General features: G+C 36.9%; 1 protein-coding gene across 4 annotated transcripts in view; it reads left to right on the forward strand.

The window, feature by feature from the left end:
* COL25A1 (collagen type XXV alpha 1 chain) overlaps positions 1-20,956 on the forward strand; it is a 295,698-nt gene that overhangs the window by 145,925 nt on the left and 128,817 nt on the right. For 3 of the 4 annotated variants that reach the window (XM_074541043.1, XM_074541046.1, XM_074541045.1), the window contains exon 1: positions 6,671-6,727. In XM_074541043.1, coding sequence (XP_074397144.1) covers positions 6,686-6,727 — 42 coding nt within the window. In that variant the 5' untranslated portion in view covers positions 6,671-6,685. Of the gene's footprint in view, positions 1-4,362; positions 4,408-6,479; positions 6,488-6,670; positions 6,728-20,956 lie in introns of those variants that run through there. The other variant, XM_074541049.1, reaches the window with a different exon arrangement.

A 20,956-nucleotide genomic window follows, 5' to 3' on the forward strand; every position in this document is an offset into this window, starting at 1 on the left:
TGCTGTGACCTTTCTGTGAAATGGGATGTCCATTGAAATAGCCAGGAAAATAGTCGTCTTCTCATGTGCACGTGGAATACTTGTTACCTTTAACAATAGCCATGTGTAAGTGTGAAACCACATATGAATGATGTGCTGGGCATCAGTAAAAGAGGGAACAGGGTTCTGAACTCTTGTGTTGTTCTTAGGCTGGTTTGGTGTAGCTCTTACTTGCAGTGACAAAGCTTAAGTAAGCTTTCTGGAGGTTGTAATAACCAAAGATGTTCCTTTTGATTTGTTAATGCCACTGTAATTCTTTCCAAAATTAGGAGAAACTTGACATTCTAGATCAGCTGGTGACCAAATGGTCAAGCATTTGATGTTCCTGGCAGGTGCGGATAGAGGAACTCTGTTTCACCCACCAAATGTGGTGGGTTTTTAGTTGTTTTATTTTTTTTTCTGTCTGCTGTTTCTGAAAAGTAGAAATTTTTGCTATAGATACATCAATAAATTTAAAGAGTATGAGTGGTTTTGTCCATTTTGTGCAGTGTGGGAGGGTTTATTTGTGGTGATTTTTTGGTTTTTTGACAGAGTCTTATGGTAGGTAAAAGCGACTTTTTGAGTGGCTGACTCAAAAAGTGTTTGGCTTGAGAAGATATATTTAGACAAATAATTGACTTTTAAAAGAAGCTTTTAGTTTATTTCAATTCCAAAATTTTCATCATAAATATGGAATAGCAGTGGCATTATTTTTTTTTAATTTAATGTAAAAAAATTATTTCTAAATTTTCTGCTGATAAGAATTAGTTTCATAAATGATTTTGGAAGAATAAAATAATTTCAGATATTTTTTCAGATAGAATACTATAATTTCAGATATAATTTAACTAAATTAGGTTGAAAATGAAAACCAGGTGGCTTTTTATTCTAACTCCCTGCAGGTAAGTAAATGTAGTGATCCTGGAAAAACAGTGTTTAGCCAAAGTTGGCACCTATAAACAAACTTTTGCTTATTGCTCAGTATCATTAGTGTTTATTAACCCAACTCACTCTGCTGAGATTCAAATTACAATTTTTCTTCCTAATATTTATATTTTAATATGAAAATATATTTTAAAACAAAATACCCTTAAAATTATCTGGAATAAATTCAGTTCAGCGTAGACATTTCTGATACTCTTGAAGAGACTTTTTTTTTTTACGCCAGGCAGGAAAGTTCAGAGTAGTTATGTCATGTTGAGTGTTTTGTGCAAGCTGTGAAAATCTGTGGACTTGATGTAAGCTGACATTGTCCATAATACAGCTTTATTCACTTCTCCTTCTGCTGTGATGAGTCTCCATCAAATCCTCCAATTAGTACAAAGTTATAAAATTATAGACAGATGGAAAATTTGTATTTATAGAAAAATGCCCACGGTTTTGATAGCTTGAAACTCTTGCAGCTATAGATGATGTGTTAGCAGTTGAGATTTAGAGAAAACAGCCTGTTCAGGAAAACATGAAAGCTTGTGTACTTTCTGAAGCAGTAGGTCATCTAGCGATGACCATAAATTTCAGAGTTACTTTTCTGTGAATTGAAACCATCTGTGGGAAACAGTTTAATTTGTTTGTATTGGTAAAAAGTAAGTAAATAGATAAATATACAGCAATTATTTTCTCAAATAATCATCAAAATCAAAAAAAAGTTTCAAGATCCATCTCTTGTCTCCCAGTAAATTAAAGCTTTGCAAATTTCACCATCTTGACAGACTTGAATAGTGCACAGATCAAAAAAGTTTTAATGGGAAAGGAGATACCTGTCACTCAGTAGCCCAGAACTACTGCTGGTCTGATGGTCAGGGGCAGTAGTATGGTTTCATTAATATTGGTCTGAGTCCAGAGTCAGTCTCCTAACCTCAGCAGTGTGGTTACTTTGGAAACATAAGAATAACAACAGTAATTTTTCTGATGATTCACACATTTAAATCTAATAATCTTAGAATAACATCTTAGAAGGGATCAGTGTTTGATGACAAAGGAAAGAGCTGAACTGGAGCTGTTTTTTGCTGGCCCTGTATACAGCTAAACTAGCAACAGAGCGCTCTATGAAAGTCTGGTTTCCTGGACAGATTTAATTCCTTCCTAAAATTCATAGCTTGAAGTGACCTTCACGATTTTCTCTTAGTGACTTTAATGTGTTTTGCTGGTGTGTAGCCAAAATTTTTCGTTTCCAAGTTCTGTTCCTTTCTCAAAAGCAAATCTGGTAGTAGACTTGTTTGTGTGTGTGTACACCTATAGCACAGTTGAATTTTAATAAAAGGAAATACCACCACTCTGTTTAGGAGGATATTATTGCTATATGCACAATGACATGTCATTACCTGGAGAAGAACATTCTAAGTTTCTCCTGCACATCCACGTTTGTGCTGAGTCTAAGTTGCTCTACATCTGTGTTGTGAGCTTGGGTATAGCCCTGGAAATCTCTGCAGAGGACCTCTGCAGGGCTGTGTGCATGCAGGGGGACTCTGAGAAGTTTTGGTGTTGTGAGGGGAGAAAAAAGGAAGTGCAATATAGATGCTTTTACAGTGTCTGTAACATTCTATTCCCTGTGTAAGAAGTTTCTTTAGATATCCCTTGCAGGAAGAAGTTGTAAGATTCTCCCATACTTAAATGACACTTCTACTGTTTTCCATGAAGCCAAAATATTCGTGCTACTGATTCTGAATATCCCATGCTATTCTTGCCTTGTATGATATTGTCTTAAACTTCTGTTGCATGATGCCACTACTGCAATTATTGGAACAGGCAAGACGGATTTTAGTCAAATTTATAATGCTCTGATAGGAGTGAACCTGTCTGCATTCAAGACTAGAGCTACTTTTCTACTTTCTCTCTCCTCCTTTTTCCTTCTTCTTTTCCTCCCTTCTCCTTTCTCTTTTCTTCTCTTCTCCCCTCTTCCTTTTTAAAGAAAGCAATCGTATTTTATTCACCTGGAGAACTAAGGCTGTTTCATATGTGTCTTGAAATTGTTTCACTAATGCTGCTTTTCAGCATCTTAGTCTTCTAAGCCAGATTGCTGCAAATATATAATTCAAAGCTATTTAAAAGCTATGGCATGATGCTTCAGATGTTTTGTCAAGTTCAAAGTAGCAGGCCATTTGCACAAAGCCACCTGTGCATCTCGTATCCATTACAAACGGTGAGATCCAGCCACAGCAGAGGTACTTGTGCTCCTGCACGCCTTGCTGCTTCTGGAAATTCCACCCGTGCTCTCGCCTCTCCAGTGCAGCTCTGAGAGTCCCACCTGTGGCTCTCTGTTCAGAGCAGCCAAGTTTCAGGACTTGTGTCACCACCACAGCTGCTGCTTCTCCTCCAGGCTGTACATGGAGGAGTGCAAGTGTGCTTCCCTGGCACTTTCAGGAACAGTATGTCAAGGTTGCCAAGTAGAGGGGGGAAAGTGTCTGCAGTCTGACATCTGAGATCTGCAGTTTTTGGAAAAATATATTGAAGGCAGAAATAGGGGACAAAAAGGATTTTTCCTTTTTTAATTTTTTTTTTTTTAATTTCAGAGGTGACAGCAGAAGCAGGTTATATTATGTATTTGTGGAGAAAGGACAATGAGAAGTAAAGACTTCTCAGCAAAAAGCATGCAGTGACTAAGCCATTGTGTTGTCTGATAAATAAGCAAATATAAACTGGAGGCAAAGCACCATGCACTGGGTGTGGCAACACATACATTGTTGTAAAATGTTTGGGGGATGGCAAGCCAGGTGATGATTTCTTCATCTATTGCATGTTTTCAGATAGAGGCTGAAAGCAAATTCTAGAGAATTTACTTTTACAAATAAATACTAATCTTTTGGCTTAATACAGGGATAATTTAATACAACTTAATGTCCTACAATATATTTGGTTTAGGATGACTGAAGAAAGGGTGCAGCAATTCTGAGGAATACAAAGACGTTTTTGAGAAAAGAAAAGGAGCAATTTCTTCTATAGGGTTCATGGTGGAAAGCACAAGAATTGATGGGCTTCAGTGCAGCAAGTTGGCCATAAAGAAAAATGTTCCATTCATCAGAACAGTGAAATATTGGGGGATAAAAAAAGCCTGTGGAAGTTGCAATAAAAATTTAGATGTGCCTAACTTTTTCCTTGAAAAAGAGGGATGAACTGGATGACCTTTAAAGTTTCTCCCAGCCATTTTTCAGGGAGCCTCTAGTGAGTACCATAGCTGCCAATTTATTCCAGACTTCCTAAATTTTGTTTGGATTATCTTTTACCCCTGCTCAGACGAAGTCTCTGAACATCATGTAGTAGATCAGTCTAATGCCCTTACATCCAAACAAATTATATTCTACATGTAATTTCAAGGGGAAAAGTTACTATCCACCATCTTCTTTTTAGGTCCTCCAGGGAAAAGAGGTAAGCGGGGAAGAAGAGGAGAGACTGGTAAGTTTTTAATTTCATAAGATCTGTTGTCATTTGATGTTTTTGTGAGGATGTGTACCCAGCATGCCTTGATTTTTAGTTGTACTGCATGTGTGCTCTGAAAAAGAAATCTGAAACATCTCTGGTAAAATATTGTGACCTTTGGCATGTATCTGGTGGCCTTCAAGATATTTCTCTGGTCTTGGGCACCCTTAATTTGCAGGCACACTTCATAATGCTCAAAACTGTGCCTTTGGTAACAGGTCTCTAAGTGTCAAACCCTTCAGGGGTGTTCTCTCACACGCACAAGTTAGAATAACTCCACATAAGTCAGTAGTTGGAATACTGTGTCAGTGTTACATCAGGCCCCTTTGGCTGGAGGAGAACAATTTTATAAGGAAATAACAAAGGAAATAAAATTCCTTGTGTTGAGAATGTTGATAATCAGGGACATAATGTGATAAGTAGACTACTCTGTATGAGAGAAGTTGTTTTATAGAAATGAGCAGTTAAGTTCTAACAGAAATAAGAAAAACATTTGCTGGTTCGTTACCCTGTACCAGGGAGGTTGCTGTTGATAGAAACCTGCTGCTGGTGTGTTGCCTGAAATTTCATTTGAGGCAAAGTTATGAGATGCTGAACACCTCTTGCTGTTGACATTCAGAGGAATTGAATCAATTACCTTGTGGGATTGAGTTTTTCATCAAGGTGAACTTTCTGGAGGCAATGCAGTAGAAAATGAGCATTTCTATTCTCCTTGGTTGTCTTGTCTAATCTGCCAGCTAGGAAAGTCTTCCAATCAACTTGATCTCTGTAAATCTTCTGTAGCCTTTCTTATCTATGTAAATGGTAATTTATCTGGCTCTTAAAAACTATTTGCATATCTTCCTGAATCACAAAACTAAAACCAAACCCTGCCAAAAGTTGATACAAATCACTTTTGTATTTCCATTCAGTGCTGTCTTGGTACCTACTTCAGAGAAAGAGGCTGTGATACAGAGAGAAATTCTGTGGTTCAAGATTGAATTACAAATGATCCTGGAAATTACTTTGTGGGATTCTCATTGATTAATTTTAAATCTCAAATAAACACATGGTAAACTATTAATAAAGGAAACGGATCTCTCATTTAAAAACAGACCTGCACCTTAAAATGCTGTTTAAGAATGTTTGCCAGAATAAAGAAATTACCTTAGTTGCTGAACAATAAAAGTTGCATTGTTAAAACCAAAAGCCTGTCAGTATTAAAAGCAATCTCAAAGTACAGCTGCTGCTGTTTTATACTCCTTTTGCACTTCACTTTATTCAGAAATTAGAGAGAGACATAAAAGCTTAATGAAATGCCATTGATTTGGGAGCTGCAGCTGCTCACCTTAATAAGACTGAAATAGTAGATTTGATTTGTGGCCCTTTGATAATGTTTCCAAGAACTGCTGCACAAAAGTCTTTGAGGTCTAAATAATTGAAAAAATGTGCAAATATCACTTCACGAAGTGTGACATTTTAATGGGGAGCATTTTATATGTGTGCCTTGAGAGAAGAAGGTGATGAAAATAAAGTTCAGCAGTCAGGTGGCCACTGAAACCTCCCCTCACAGGCAGAGCTGGAAGTCTGGAGGATGCTGGTACATGTATCGTTGACAAGATGCCCAGGTTAAATGCCAAGGGTACTTAGTGCAATTCCGCAGCCAAGCTCTGATCCAGTGCGGTTTACTGAAACTGGTGGTGTGGTTACATGTGCTTTATGTGGAGCCTGACAAAATTAATTGTATCCATGGCTGGTATTTTTGGACTGGCATGAAATTGCATGGAAATAAATGGAGAAGCAACTTTCATAAGCTTGCTTGACTGTAATTGAAGATTTGTTAAGGTAAGTGCATGCATTTAGGCAGTAGTATTTACGAGTTTCAGAGCACTACCAAAGCACAAGATTACTTAAGTGGGAGAATGTTAGATCCTGTATTACCAGTGCTGCTCACTGACAATCCCAAGGCCTTGTGCTTGACTGTGTGTATCTTTCTTCAGTAACTTCATAACCTTACATGTTCTTTTTTCTCTTTTTTTTACCTTTTCCCCCTCTCCCCCACCCCACAGGACCTCCTGTAAGTACAGTGATACATTGTTGGTTCTTCCAGAATCAGGCAGAAATCTGTTAGATCCTTTAAAGTTATCAGCGTTGATAAAATGGTCATATATACTCAAGAGGGAATTTTGATATTTATACGCACACAGTATCTTGGAGCTGAATGATTTAATCAGAAAGTTCGTTAAGAAAAGAGTCTCTAAACCAATAAAGCTTTATGTTCAGCGCTCCAGATTGCCATTTGGATTCACAACTCCATGTAAGTATGTTATGTTCATTTTGCCTGTGACTTCATAACCGATATTTTACTGAAATAGAAAAATGTGTGAGTATCCTATCTTAAACCCAGACCTGGCCAGTTTTGCTGGGTAGTAACTTCCTCTGCATTTATCACAAAGTTTTGGGGTACAAGCTCCCTGTTTTTTAGAGGCATGGAGGCTGTCCAGCTCATTTCACTGTAATTGCTACTGGAGCAAATAAGTGTTTGTGTAAAATTATTATGAAATAGTGCTATTTCATTTAGTAAGTCGATTGAATCTTGTGCTAATTCTTCCAGTGAGAAAGTGTTTTCTCTCTTCTGAGGATTTGAGGTTGTTTTGTTTTTGCTTGGGCTTTTTTGTATGTTTTTTGTTTGCTTTTTGTATATTCCCAGAGTAAGTGAAAAGTCTGACTTGAAGGCTAGGACTAAACACATATGCCTCAAACCTCATGCCATCAATGTGCATCATAGGGTGTAGGAATGTGACTGTTAAAATAGTATTTCTTTTACAGTTAGAAGGCTTCTATGTTTTTTTCCTTAATAGATGCAATATTTCTACAGTATTTTCAAGTGCCTATCTTCTGTCTATTCCAGGATACATGCATGTTTAAGAATATTTAATTAACGTGCTGAATTCCTGCTGTGACCTAAAGATTTTACTGTAAACTGCATATATTGAGTCATGATATTACTTCCCTTTTAAGACTTTGGCCATGTGCTCAGCAATTCATAGTGACAAATTCATTTAACAAGCCATCAATGAAAAGCCAGGCTTAATGCATAAAGGTGCTGTTTATTTGAAAGAAACACTGTTTTCCCCAATTTCTTTTGCAGTCCTCCTGTGAAACACAAAGAGCAAACATAAATAATGATACAAGCTATTTTCCTGTACCAAGGCAATGTAGCAAGAGTTAACTGTGTGCCTCATTAAGAATGTCTCTGACTTTAGTTCCCCACTGTTTCAGTATAGGTACATTAAAAGAACCCAAACAAGTGAACAATCCCCCCAAAATAAGTTGTAATCTTGGCAATAATAGCACAAACCTGAAATAGGTTCCAAAACTGAATAATTTTAAGTAGTGACTTCAAATTACAAGTTTCATACTTGAAACCTACCAAACTTCATCTTGCTGACAGGCAGCAATGGTCTAGGTTGTTACAAGGCATAAAAAGTGTAGTTTCCCTTCCTACTTGATTTCTATTTGCATAGACATTGGCTAGGGGCAAGTGTTGTGAACTTAAGTGTTGTTTTGACCTGGGAGACTGTGGTAGTAGTTTTAATTTAAAATATCAAATATTTGCATATCCTGCATTAAACTGGAGAATTAGGTGTATGTTGTTCTTTCAAAGGCTGCCACAGTTGTTCTGTTTATTTTCCTTGTACATGACTACTGAGTGGCACATGTAATAGCAGTCAGAGGCTGGGGATTTTGAATATTTTTATGATCTTTTACAGCAATCTCAGATTTCTTCTTTGGCATCTATGTTCTAGTGGAATCTAATATGTTATTGCCTAATGACTAAACCTTTTTTTTTTTTTAATTAACTACATATTGCCCATCAGTTTACATGGATAATTCTCTTCATAAAAAACCAGAAATTCACTGGGCATCAGAAGTAGTCCGTAGCTTTTTAATCAAAGGGTTTATATAAGTTGAAACACATAATTTCCATTGCCAAAGCCTCATTTCTTCACTGTGTAGTACCCAACTCATATTTCTTGGTTTGAAATACCATCTCATGCAAAAAAGTCAAGCAATACACAAATTATAATTTCCTGGTAATGTACTCTGCATGTTTGTTATGTCATATGTCATGACTGTGTTGTTAATGTGTCATACCATTTCATCTCATTCAACCAGGGTCCACCAGGGCGAAATGGCTATCCGGTAACTCCTCGTATATTTATGATAGCAACTTATGGTTACTCTGAAATCCTGTTGGTATATTTTGGTTTCTCTTTATTACTGTCAGAAGGACCCTTATTTTTTTTTGTTTGTTTCTCAGATGTATGAAAAATGCAGGATTTCCCCTTAAAAACAAAGCAAAATAAAGAGCCTGTGACAAGTTCCCAAAAAGAACCAGACTATTTACAATGCATAAATGAGATGCACTGTTTGTTTGATGTTGTACATATTTTGTGTTGAGTTTCTTCATTCTTCCATACAACAGTCATAATTAATTAATTAAAAAACATGCTAAGATACTGCATCTCAATTTTCTGTATTAGAAAGCTGTAGTGTTGCCATATGGAACCTCTGAGTCCTTATGGAACCTCTGAGTCCTTTCTTTTAATTCTCTCCTGTTTCACTTGACTGCGTTGTTCAATGCATTTTGGGCAAGGTAAAGTGTTATGACAGAGGTCCTAGAAATTGGCTGCAGTGACTATCACAGAATAATTTTTTTATAATGGATACAATTCATTTTTCTGTCAGTTTCATTCATACCTTTAGGATTTATTGCCTGAAAAATATATATATATATATATATATGAAATAATGCATCTTTCTAAAATCTATTCATAATACATTTCTTTTGAGTAGTCAGGCAAACTGTCTGCAGTGTCCCATTCATTGAAAGAAGTATATGCCTGCTGTCTCATGGGTATTGGAAACCAAGTGACTAAATGTGATAATATATGTGCACAGCATAGTGACTTTTGAAGTATAGTAATGATTTATAGCACTTGATAGTGTAGCTTGAAGGGCCCTCCCAGATTGATTTGCCTATGTTTTTCAGACAAAATATACGTAAGTTTTCAGTGTGTTTTAAAAATGTTTCCACTGGTAAATTATAAATTGTATGCCTTGAGTACCTGCAATTAGAGGAGAATTTTGTAGAATCCCAGACTCTCAAAATGGTTTGGGTGAGAAAGGAAATTATTGGATCATTTACTTCCAATCACTCTGCCATAGGCAGGGACATCTTCCACTAGACCAGATGGCTCAAATCCATCCAGTATGTCCTTGAACACTTAGAGAAAACTAAGATTGAGAAAACTTCTAGAGATGAGTCATCCATAGCTTTTCTGGACAATCTGTTCCAGTATTTCACCACTCTCATAATTTAAAAATTCTTTCTTATATCCAGTATGAACTTTCTTTTAGTTTAAAGTCATTACCCCTTGTCCTGTCACTACAGACCTTGGTAAAAAAAAAGTATATTTCTCCATACCTTCTTTCAGGGCCCCTTTGGGTATTGAAAGGCTGCAGTAAAATCTTTCTGGAACCTTTTCTGGATAACCCCAGCTTTCTCAGCCTGTCTACGTAGAAGAGCTGCTCCATCCCTTCCATCATCTCTGTGGTCCCCTGGGCTTTCTCCAATAGGTCCATGTATTTTCTGACACTGTAGGCCCCAGAGGTGGGCACAGTAGTCCAGATGGGGTCTCACAAGAGTGGAGCAGAGAGGGAAAATCACCTCCCTTGACCTGCTAACAACACTTCATTTGATGCACTCTATTTCAATGCTTTTACCTGGGCAGGCTCTGGAATTCCAGGGTGATATCAGCAATGGATCATCATCCAGTGTCCATATTTACAATTACAAGTAGTTGGAAGTCATCTGGTGAGGAGCAGATCGTCAGTATCAAGAAACCTGCTTGGATGTGCTAAAACCATTATCAGATTTCTGACTTCATATTCCAGTTTCTCTTAGAGTGATTGATCTGTGTAGATGAGTAGAAGTTGTTTTCTTGAAGAGATTTGTTGTGGGATCTGAAAATCATGAAGGTACTTCAGAGCCATGGAATTGAAATTGCTGTGTCTAATGGGGTTGTTATGGGCAAACTTAGTCTGAATGCATTTCTCCTCATGTGTGATGTGAGCTGTCAGTAGTGCTTAGCACTTCACTGAGTGCTGCTTCTTCCTGCTTGAAAATGACCGGGTATAAAATTTGGCTTTGCTTTCTGAAAGTTGTCATGTGGCTGAATGTTTAAATCTTTTCAGTCACAGTCATACCTTCCTGCTTTGAATGGGAAATATGTAACTGCAAGTGCCATGTGCTTTAAAAGTACTTTTACAGCCCTGTAGAGGTCTATTAGAAGGCTATTAGTGTTCTAAGTTATTTCTCCAGAGTCTTATTTAGCTCCTGTAGAAGCCTTTTTGCTTAAATGTGTATTGGATTTTATGGGATAGTGTGTGAGGATAGTGAGGTGTATCTGCCACATGTAACCTAAACCTGGTGTAGCTCTCACAAAAGCAAGTGGCTACTTTCTCCAAGGCTTACATTTTCTTTGAATGTGTTCATTCTAGTTCTTAAAGATACTTTAAGAATAATTATAACAGTGAGAGGAATTGCAGTCAGAAATCTAAGTTCCCAGGAAGATACAGCATCAAAAATCAATAAAATAAGGGGTTTACTGCTAATGAGTAACACAGTTATTAAGGAGTTTATAAAACCACAATTAACTGGTTATTTTAAAGGCACTAGTAATACTAAAGAAGTGTACACTGGTACAACTCCTTTTTTTCCTCATAACAAGCTCTGTATAACAGAGACCAAATTCAGAGTTGTGACTATTTCAGCTTGGGTTTAAAATTGAAATAGCCTATCGCATCTACTCAAATAAAAGAGGAAAAGAGTGCACAAACATTGGAGAATGAGATGATAGGCAGCTTTTGCAGACACTTTGTATGACAATGTTGCTTTGTAAATAGTGCTAGAACTTGGAAAAAAGTACAGATACGCACACACACACACACATCCTAAAGAAAACCCACACCAAACCCTCTACCCCAAAATTACCAAACGGTTAAAAAAAACCTCATCTTGTGAATACAGTGAGGAGGCCAAATGAACTGTGGGGTTTTGTACATTTCTAGGTTAAATAGGTAGCAGATTTTTACTGTTTTCCATTGAAAAATTGAAGCAAACAGAATTTTTTTCCCTGCCATTTTTCCCAAGCTGGGCAAGATCAAGCTCAATGTCCAAGCAAACTATCCCGGAAGTTGCCATGTGTGGGTGGTAAAGCTTCACTTCTTCAGAATTAAGTTTCAGAATACGGAAATAACCACAGAGCATTTCTCCATAAACAGAGAAATGTGGAAATTTCTTCTTCATTTCTCCATGACAGTCAGTCTGCAGAGTACTTTATGCATTTACAAAACTTTCAGGAGGCATGGAGTGTCATGACTGCTCTAGGTGACCATGTGCCTTGATTAAATCCCATTCCTTCTGACATCCTTGTTTCATCTACAAGAAATAGAGACAGATTCTTCTGCTGAAGGAAAAAAGTGTCTAAATTGGAGATTATTCTTCTGTAAGTTTCAAATATCATCACGTGATAAAACCTGAAATGTAGATCTTTGAAATTTCAACTGTCAATTAATTTTAAATTTTCCTAGCTCTCAAAAGACTTGCCTTAAGATAACAAAGGGGAAAAGCTTAGGACTGCAGGTAGAAAATTTCAATTATTCTTTAGTCTGATATAATTCCTTCCAAATGTCTTTGTCATCACACTTCTGATTTTTGCACCCATAAAAACTTGCACCAATATACCATAAGAAAAGCTGTTATCCTGATCTGTAAAGAATTTCAGGTTGCTGTTATGTCTCTGATTTTTCCTCACCTAATTTTCTGTTCCTATATCACAAAAGGCAAAGAGAATTCCAGGCAGAACAGTGAAGGGAATTTGAGTTAGAAGAAATAGGCCTGATAGGGGCTATTGAAAACCACCCTTGTGAGAAATTGGTAAAAGGCTTTTTTATCCTGCTGTGTTGCTTTGTCTTTGATGGTGTTTCATATTTTGTTTTCTTCTATGTTTCCAGTTAGAGACTGAGGCTTCCTAGGCAAGTGTGTAATAAGTAGCAATGTCTCTGGATATCCATAAAATTAATCTCATCCAACTGCAAGTTTTTCAACCTCAGATACAATGGCAACTCAGTTGCTATAAAACAAATGAATTGGAATAATCACAAGAGAAGAAATGAGCAAGATTGTGCATTTTTCATCTGTGATTAAACATAACCTGTGGCAATATTGAGCATTTTTGCAACAGTTGTTGTATTTTGATAGCTGGTCAGATCTCCTCCTTTTCAGAATCGTTCGAAATATAAATGTCTAAGCTCAAGGAGCAGCTATCTCAATTCCTGACCTTACCCTGAGCATTTGGCTTGGTGATCCTATAGAAATTTCTACTTCACAGCAATTTTTTTTCTTTCTCAACAGGTGTCTTCACAGACCACCTTTTATTTCTGGCATTTGCCCAAAGTAACTCTTAGGCATATGGCAGCAAAACTTTTGCAATAAATTTCAGGTTTGGTAGTGAAACACTGATAACTATTTCAGGTTTTACTCTTTTTTTCCCTTTTAAATGAACAGAAAATTCAAAACACACAAAGTCTCAACAGCTTCTTTGTACTTTGTGTGATTTTAGTATGTGTTTTCTCAGTTTATATGCTTTATGCTTGTACTCAGTCACAACAGAGGGGATTGCCTTAGGAGACATGAGGTTTTCAGTTGATCCATTTGCCTCAGACTCCTTGCTTGTTCTCTGGAAGTGGAAAGAGACCTGAGTGGTCAGCTGTTCATCTTAAAAGATACCTGGGTTTACGGATTTCTTTGGAACCACACAGAATAACAGTATCTTCAACAAACCTCAACACTGTTCCCAAATTGATGCTTCAGGCTAAACAAGTGCTGTGTTAAACTTGCTGCCATGCAGGTTAACTTTGTTATATTTCTGTGCCATGAGAACCAGAGGAAGGTCGTAAAAATGTGCTAAGTTTTGTAAGCATGGTGTAGCTGAGGACACATGATACTATTCAGAAAATAAACTTCCAGTTCTTCCTAGAAATTGTGGAGGATCTCTAAATCTGCATGGCTAAGTAGTGACTGTGGCCTTTGTAATCACATCAGTCACATTCATACAGTAATGGGGTTTTATGATCTTTGGTTCTATAAATAATATATATTGCAACTTGTGAGTTTAATTTTTTTCTATGCCAATATTTTCAAATTGATTGAAGATAATTATAAAAGATGATTCTAACAGAAAATTTTGAGCCCTCTTAAAATGACAGTTGCTGTTAATTCTGTGGGACAAAGCAAATCAGACCACATTTATTAGCCACTTACAAGGCAGTTTCCATTTTGAATGAGCTATGGACTAAATCCTCTCATTCGTTACATTTGTGTAATGCTGACTGCAGAAATAAGAGCAGGCAGTGTTTATTTCTGCAACTCCCTGGAGGAAACTCAGAGAGCCCCAAGCTATTCCTTTTCTGTGACTATGATAGTGAAGAACAACTTCCTCATCTGCAAAAGCCAGTGATATAAAAAAATATCTCTACCCATTTCTTCACTGAAAATTATAAAAATAAATTGCCATAGATAAGCTAAAGGAGAAAGTCGACATGGAGATTTAAGAAAATTTTTTGTGCTGCAGTAAATGCCTGCCTACATAGTATGTCCTGCTTTTAATGCATTAAACTTCCTAAATTATTCGAGTTCATTTCATGCATAGCATTACAAATAAAGGGGTCAAAGACCAATAGAAAATTGAAACAGCATTATAATAAATAACCTCAGTAAATTATTAGTAATAAAGACAATTGTTGCCATATACTGGATCCACCAAGACCCTCTTTGAGCTGGCAATTTCCATATCAGATGCATGGACTCTCGTAATATAAAAATCCACATCTCTGCATGGGACTTTCTAGATGTCAGTGTGTGATTAAAAGCTGAGCACAAAATGCTAGGATACTGAAGGCTGGTGTGAGTCAGTACAGTTTTGATTCACATCTGACGTCAATTCAAAATGACACAAACCCATATATCTATCAGATAAATTAAGATTTATAGCTGATGGTAGATAGATAGGGGGTAGGTGTAATTTAAGAATTAAATGTATTTTTTCGGTGCTTTCCTCTGCAGACTTAGAAATTTCCCTCTTCTCTTTCATAATAAAGCTTGTGTAGGCAGAGAAAGGAATTAAGCTGGTTTTTCATTTTTTTGACAGCATACATACATTTCTGGTCTCTCTGGACTACTCCACTGAGTAGTTCAGCTTGGCAGCTTAGCAGGTGCCATGCAGAAGGCTGTGGTTAACATCTTCACATTTATGCTTTGATAGGCTTAATTAATGCTTCAACTGTACCTACCATCATTCATACTTGCTTTTCGTCAGGCCTGCCACTTGAAATTTTCCAGTCATTTCCTCCCAGTGCACGATGTAGCTCTCTGGTGTAGCAGAACAAGCTTTATTTATGAAATAAACTCCCTTGGAGCAAAATTTTTGTTCCAAATGATTTTTAATTCTATGTTTCATTTTTCTATTTGTGTTTGACAGTTGCATGTGGATGTAGAGTGATTAACCAGTGGTGGTTAAAAATGCCTCTTGGAATTTGTCTGAACTGTCACTTTCTCACAAGAAGCTTAGAAATTCAAAGAAAAGGTTAAATCAATTACAGTAGAAATCCTGTATTTAATTACTTAATGGTTGGGCTTGATGGTCTTTTCCAACCTAAATGATACTATGATTCAGATTACATCTGTCATAAATGTGAAGGAAAATCCAAACTACTATTTAAGAATTCTTAAGTCATCAGTTCCTTCCCTGGAAGGGGGGGTTACACAGATGATTCTGAGATTTTCTTTCATGCTGGATTTTTAATTTTGATTTATGATACTCTGAATGATGTGTAAAACTGTATTACCCATGCAGCTCCCAGATGACTAATCCTATGTGGGAGTTTAAGTGCATTGTTAATCCTAGCTGAGGTCAAGAGGTGTAAAATTTTGTTGTAGAAACTTGTTCCTGAATTACTAGAGTAGGTGGTTGGATTCTGTGATTTCCAGAAAGTGCAGGGGAAGTTTTTCCTTGAAGCATTTCTGCTTCCCTCTGCAGTCAGTGTTCAGATTCCATTTAAGAGAGAGGCGATATGAGGAGAGGAACATCTGGAGAAGGCAGTCACCTGAACTGGCTCTTCTTTACAAAGCTGAGTGAGGAACTACTTCCCTACTGGGAATCAAATCATTCTCTGATACACCTCTACTGGGCCCCACACTGGACAGCATCATTCAGTAATCACACAGAAATTATTTGGCCTAGTGTTTGTCACGCTTAATAGGGTTTTCAGCTCTGTAGTTTTGGATTCCTTTTCCAAGGCCAGGAGTTAGCTGGTAGATCAATGCCTTTAAGTACTTTTTTTCTCTGTTATGGGTATCTTGAGATGGGCATATTTAGGGTGTAACTTTGCCTCTTGAACTACAGGGAAAATTCTAGGCTGTTTTTTGGACTGTTCTTACTGTCATTTTTTTCACCTTTCTAGCTGTGCCTATTGAAATCAAGATTAGTTAAACACATTTCTAAAAGCAAATATAGTTGTTTGGAAGGAGGGATGCATACAAGCAGTATGGAATGTCAGTTGGAAGGTTTTTCCATGACTGTGTAGGATACAGATCATAAATCACCCTCAGGAAATGGTTTTGAGATTTTGTTTTTGTTTGGTTGGTTTTTTTGGGGTTTTTTGGGTTTTTTGTTTTGTTTTGTTGTTTTTATTTTGTTGGTTCCTTCTCCCTGGCCACCCAGTTTAGCTTTAGGTAAAGCAGTTAGGATTCATTATTTTTGCTAGTATTGATAAAGTACTATAAAGTACTGACAATCTAACAGAGAACTATTGAGTTAAAAATTCTTTTTGCATTATTTTGTACACTTTCATGATGGCTGCTCCCAGTGTAAATGAGAGGAATTTAGCTCTTTTCTGCTTTGACTCATGAAAAACTGTCATGGGTATGAGCACTCATGAGTTTGATGTAGAAATCAGTTTCTTTCTTCAGCATGATATTTTAACGAAAATAAACTGGTGTTGTTGGAAGGCTGCAATTCTAGCAAGTGAATAAGCCTAGGGAAAATGTAGAAATTTTCAGAAGTTGCACTATTTCTCTGTAACAGTTCTTCATTTTATAGATCAATTACAGCTAAGAAAAGCCAAATTTTAAGGGTAGATTCTTCTACTTCTCTGTACACAGACTTTTGTGAAACAGGAGTTGTATCACTATACTGGACTTAAGCTCTGTTTTAGTTCAGTAGTATTAGATATGTACACTGAGATTGTGGATTCCAGCAATTGGAATGATCTTAGTTTGCTACTTTAGTTTCACAGGTTGATATTAATAATGGTACAGTTTTTTTATAGGTGAGAGGGAATATTGAAAGAAAGTACTCCAAAAGAACCAAGAGTAGCATGTACCAGTTCAGTAACTTTTGTTATGCATAATGTATTATTTGCATTCCTACTCATTGAGAAAGTGCAACTGTAGCTTCCTTTTTTAATAGGAAAAAGGCACAAGTCAGGCCTGTGGTTTTCGTTCTGGTACTCTGACTGATTAGCCAGTCTCCAAAGAGAAAATTACCTCAACATTTCCACTTCCAGCTGTGTGGATCAATTATCCTGATTTTTTCTAATCCACTCTGAATGCTAGGTCTCTGCCCTTAGGGCATGTTAAGTATAATCTGGTATTGCCATCGCATCCAAATTTTTTTCTCCCTAGATGGGAATGTGAAGAACCTTTTTTTTTTTTTTATACTGTCACCAGCTTCTTCCAAAATCCTTTTATAGTCTTGAAAACCAGTTATGTCAGAAGAAAGTAATGAATTTAAATAAACTAATGAGTTTGGTAAATGCTTGGAGATTTTAAGTTGTTACATGGAACTACATTCTGCCTTTGGATTCACCTGTTCAGCTCTGGTGGACTTCATTTTAACTTGCATAATTTGACTGAAACTAGGAAATAGCTGAGAGGAGTGTGTGACTTGCTGGAGTATAGCTCAGAAAGGCACAGGTATAACATGCTTGGATTTTAAAGTTTTCTTGGCTGGGGGTAGCCCCTGTTCTGTTGTAGGTCAGATTTCAGGAACTTTTGCTTCCCTGGTTAAATGTTTTATTGGTTGAATTTGCTTGTTTCTGTGCAGCACTTGTCAAGGAAGGAAGGAAGATTTCTCTTTGTGCAATGAGGCTGTACTTGGAGTTTAAAGGGAATTTAGAATCCAGGTAGTCCAGTGTTTTGTGTGACAGGCCATTAGGACTGAGATCTTAGATTGATGGCACAGGGTACTGAGATAGTAAGTGAGGTACTGTGCAGCTCCCCAGTTAATATATCTAATAAAAGCACAAACTTGGAAATAAAGCTGCTGTATGCCTGTCTGAGCACTTCACCGGCTTAATGATTTTGTTTTCGAAGTCACAGTAATAGAAGTTCTTTATGGAAACTGATGGTGATTTGTGTGAAATTTCTCTTTTCAAGAACTAGACATAATCTTTTCTTGCAAATTCTTTTCTTTGCTACATCCCTCTTTCCTTGTTAAACTGGGGAAATAGAACAGGTGGTGCATCATTAAAAAATATATAGGGAATTGTTTCGGAAGAAAGAGTGAAAAAAATCTGTATTGCATTCCTGAATTCTGCTTTATTTCTGTGATTGGAATAATCTTTGTAAGTGTGCTTCCTATGTTTTTTTCCATGATGCTTTATGCTTTTTGAGAATTTACTGATTCCAAGTTATTTTGGAGGTGGCATAGGTTGTATACAGCATCAACCATTAACAAGTGATTTAGGTATAATGCAGTTAGAACGACTGGAGTGTCTTTACATTAGCTGCATGCATATTTGTGCCTTTTAAATCTCATAGGCAAATGCCAGAAGTATCTGAATAGACTTGCATGTAGGGAATTTTATTTTCCAGTATTTGACCACATATGGCAGTCCATAGATGAAAGCACCTGCTTTGCAGTTTTAAGTTTTAATGTAGTGTATCTGCACAAGCTTTTTTTCCTTATCCTGGAATTCTTCAAACAAATCTTTCTTCAACCTCATGATAGTTGAAAGAGATTGGGATTTTATCTTTGGTGAATTTATTTCCATTTCAAATACTTCAGTACCTTGGCTATTATTTTTGTTCTCTTTTAAACTCATTGTTGTAACTGCTCTCTTTTATGGAGATGTATCCACTCTAGTTGATGTTCTTCATTGCAACTCAAATGAGAAGTGTCTGTGGCAGCTGTATTTTTTCTTAATTCCCTGAGGGACTCATTCAGAGTATTTGCCTCTATAGGCAGATAAAAGGAGCATGATGGTAGGATTCTTTGGTGCTAATGGAGCAAAAGTTGTTTTATGTTCCTGCTCCTGAGTTTGTCAATCTTCAAAAGCTGATGTTTCCGCTGAGGCAAGGTGAAAAAATTTGTCTCTGAAGGTTACATTCATATGATACTGTGTTATGTACCCACAATATTTTTATTTTTCCTTAATAGACCTTATTCCCCCTAAAAAGAAAAAATATGTAGGAGCCAAAAAACAGGTTGACTGAAAGAAGTGAAAGCGATTTTTTTTTTCCACATTCTCTAAAGCCATCAAAACACAGGTAATAAGAAAGATTTTGTCATTTAAGAGGATTTCAGTAAGCAAATGAATTTGCTTCCATGGTGGTGTGAGGAGATGCATTCTTCAGAATTATTCCAGAAGAACAAAAATCTAATTCATCAAAGTCACCATACCACAGCTGTTACAACAATCTATCTCCTACTGAAAGCTAGCCAGCTAATTTTTGAGAAGTGACATTTTTCACAGTTTATTGTTTTCTCGTCAACATAGCACCAGCCACATCAAATACAATCACCCAGTGATGTTGGCATTGATGAATTAGCCATGTGCTTTCTATTTACAATACAGGAGTTTCAATTTCTTTGGGTGAAAGAGAAGTTTTAGGTAGAATGTAGGAGTTTTCTCTCTGGTCTGTGTGAATGTTTTCCATGTTCAAGTACTTGTTAAGCTATGCTGCAATTCAGTAGCATAACTGAGTATTTTTACAGAAACACATAGTCTTGCAAAACTTCACTAGACTGTTCCAGTGGATTATGGATGGGTGAAGCATTTTGGCTCCATTCTTTACCATGGCTTGAACTATGTTGCTCTTACTCTTTCTGGGGTCAACAGTAGTTTCCCTCTGCAGTAATCTGTCATACAGATATGACTGTATGAATCTAGCAGATGCTGGTAAGAGGCTTAGGCTACAAGGAGGAAAACTGTCTGGAAATAATCTTCTTGCTAGTCTGATGTATGAAGACAACAGAGGCACTCCAATGTTTGGGATTCACACTCATATAGGGCCCCTTCTTTAATATGTATTTGCAACAGCTACAGTGTTGGCCGTGATAAACAGAAGTATGTCCACCCACAGGGTTTGAGAAGAGAAAGTTCCTTCCAGCTTGGATCTGTCCAGCTCTTTCTCATGATTCTTATACATATGAATTTCAGCAGCAAGAGCAGCCATAGTGCTGAGATACTCAAAAAATGCATCTGCACCACAAGAAACTGCCTTTCAGATCTCCTGCATTATATAGAAATAAAAAGTATCTTGGCAATTGTTTTTCATCTGTGAAACATGCTTTTGTAAATCTGTGGCTATAATTTTTCTTGCACAGAGCTCTTTGTGCTCCCTTATTGTTACCATATGCGGAGCATTTTTGCAGTTCAGCCACTCCCTGAATAGCCAAACTCTGAACAATTTCTTTTGTTCTTTAACTTGCTTACTTCTAGACACAGCCAGTCTATCTTATAATTGCCAAGGAGCTATTAAGAGTATTCAGACTGCAGGTAGGGCTCTCAGCTGAGAGTCTTGCAATGTTGCTTCAAGAAGTTTAGGAAATGGTACCTGGCACTTCTGGTTTACTTTGGAATATTTAAAACTGTTCCTCATCTTTCATCCTTCTCCATTATTGATAATATCCATCACCTAATTTAGGTTAATATGGACACTAGAGTCACTTAATGAAATTCATGGCTTCAGGTCACATGTCCATTTGTTTCTTTTAACTCAAAGTACCTAAAAAATATGGAAAAAGCAAACATTTTCTTTCACATCACAAGATCAGCAAAATATGTGTTAGCTGCCACTTTTCCTCAGCAGATAACTATTAACATTGGCATATTGCTTTACATGTGCATGCTGCATATTTCTCTGCACTAAAGGCCCTGCACTTAACAGGTGGATTAAAATGTAAATTTGAATAACTTCTGGTTATGTTCAGGAATTGAAGTCTAGTACTTAGAACCTAGTTTCAGCATGGTGTAACTTTTCTGGTTGATGAAGCCTTAGTCATGGTGCTGCAGTTCATCACTCTCCCGGTTTTATCAGGACGTGGCTTCCAGGACTCTTCTGTGCTGCCATGGTATGCTTAGAGAAACTTGTTGATTTGATAAAGGCGATCTTGTAGGAGTTTTTTTACATGAG

Source organism: Zonotrichia albicollis, chromosome 5 (assembly GCF_047830755.1).
Source record: "Zonotrichia albicollis isolate bZonAlb1 chromosome 5, bZonAlb1.hap1, whole genome shotgun sequence".
Lineage (NCBI taxonomy): Eukaryota > Metazoa > Chordata > Aves > Passeriformes > Passerellidae > Zonotrichia > Zonotrichia albicollis.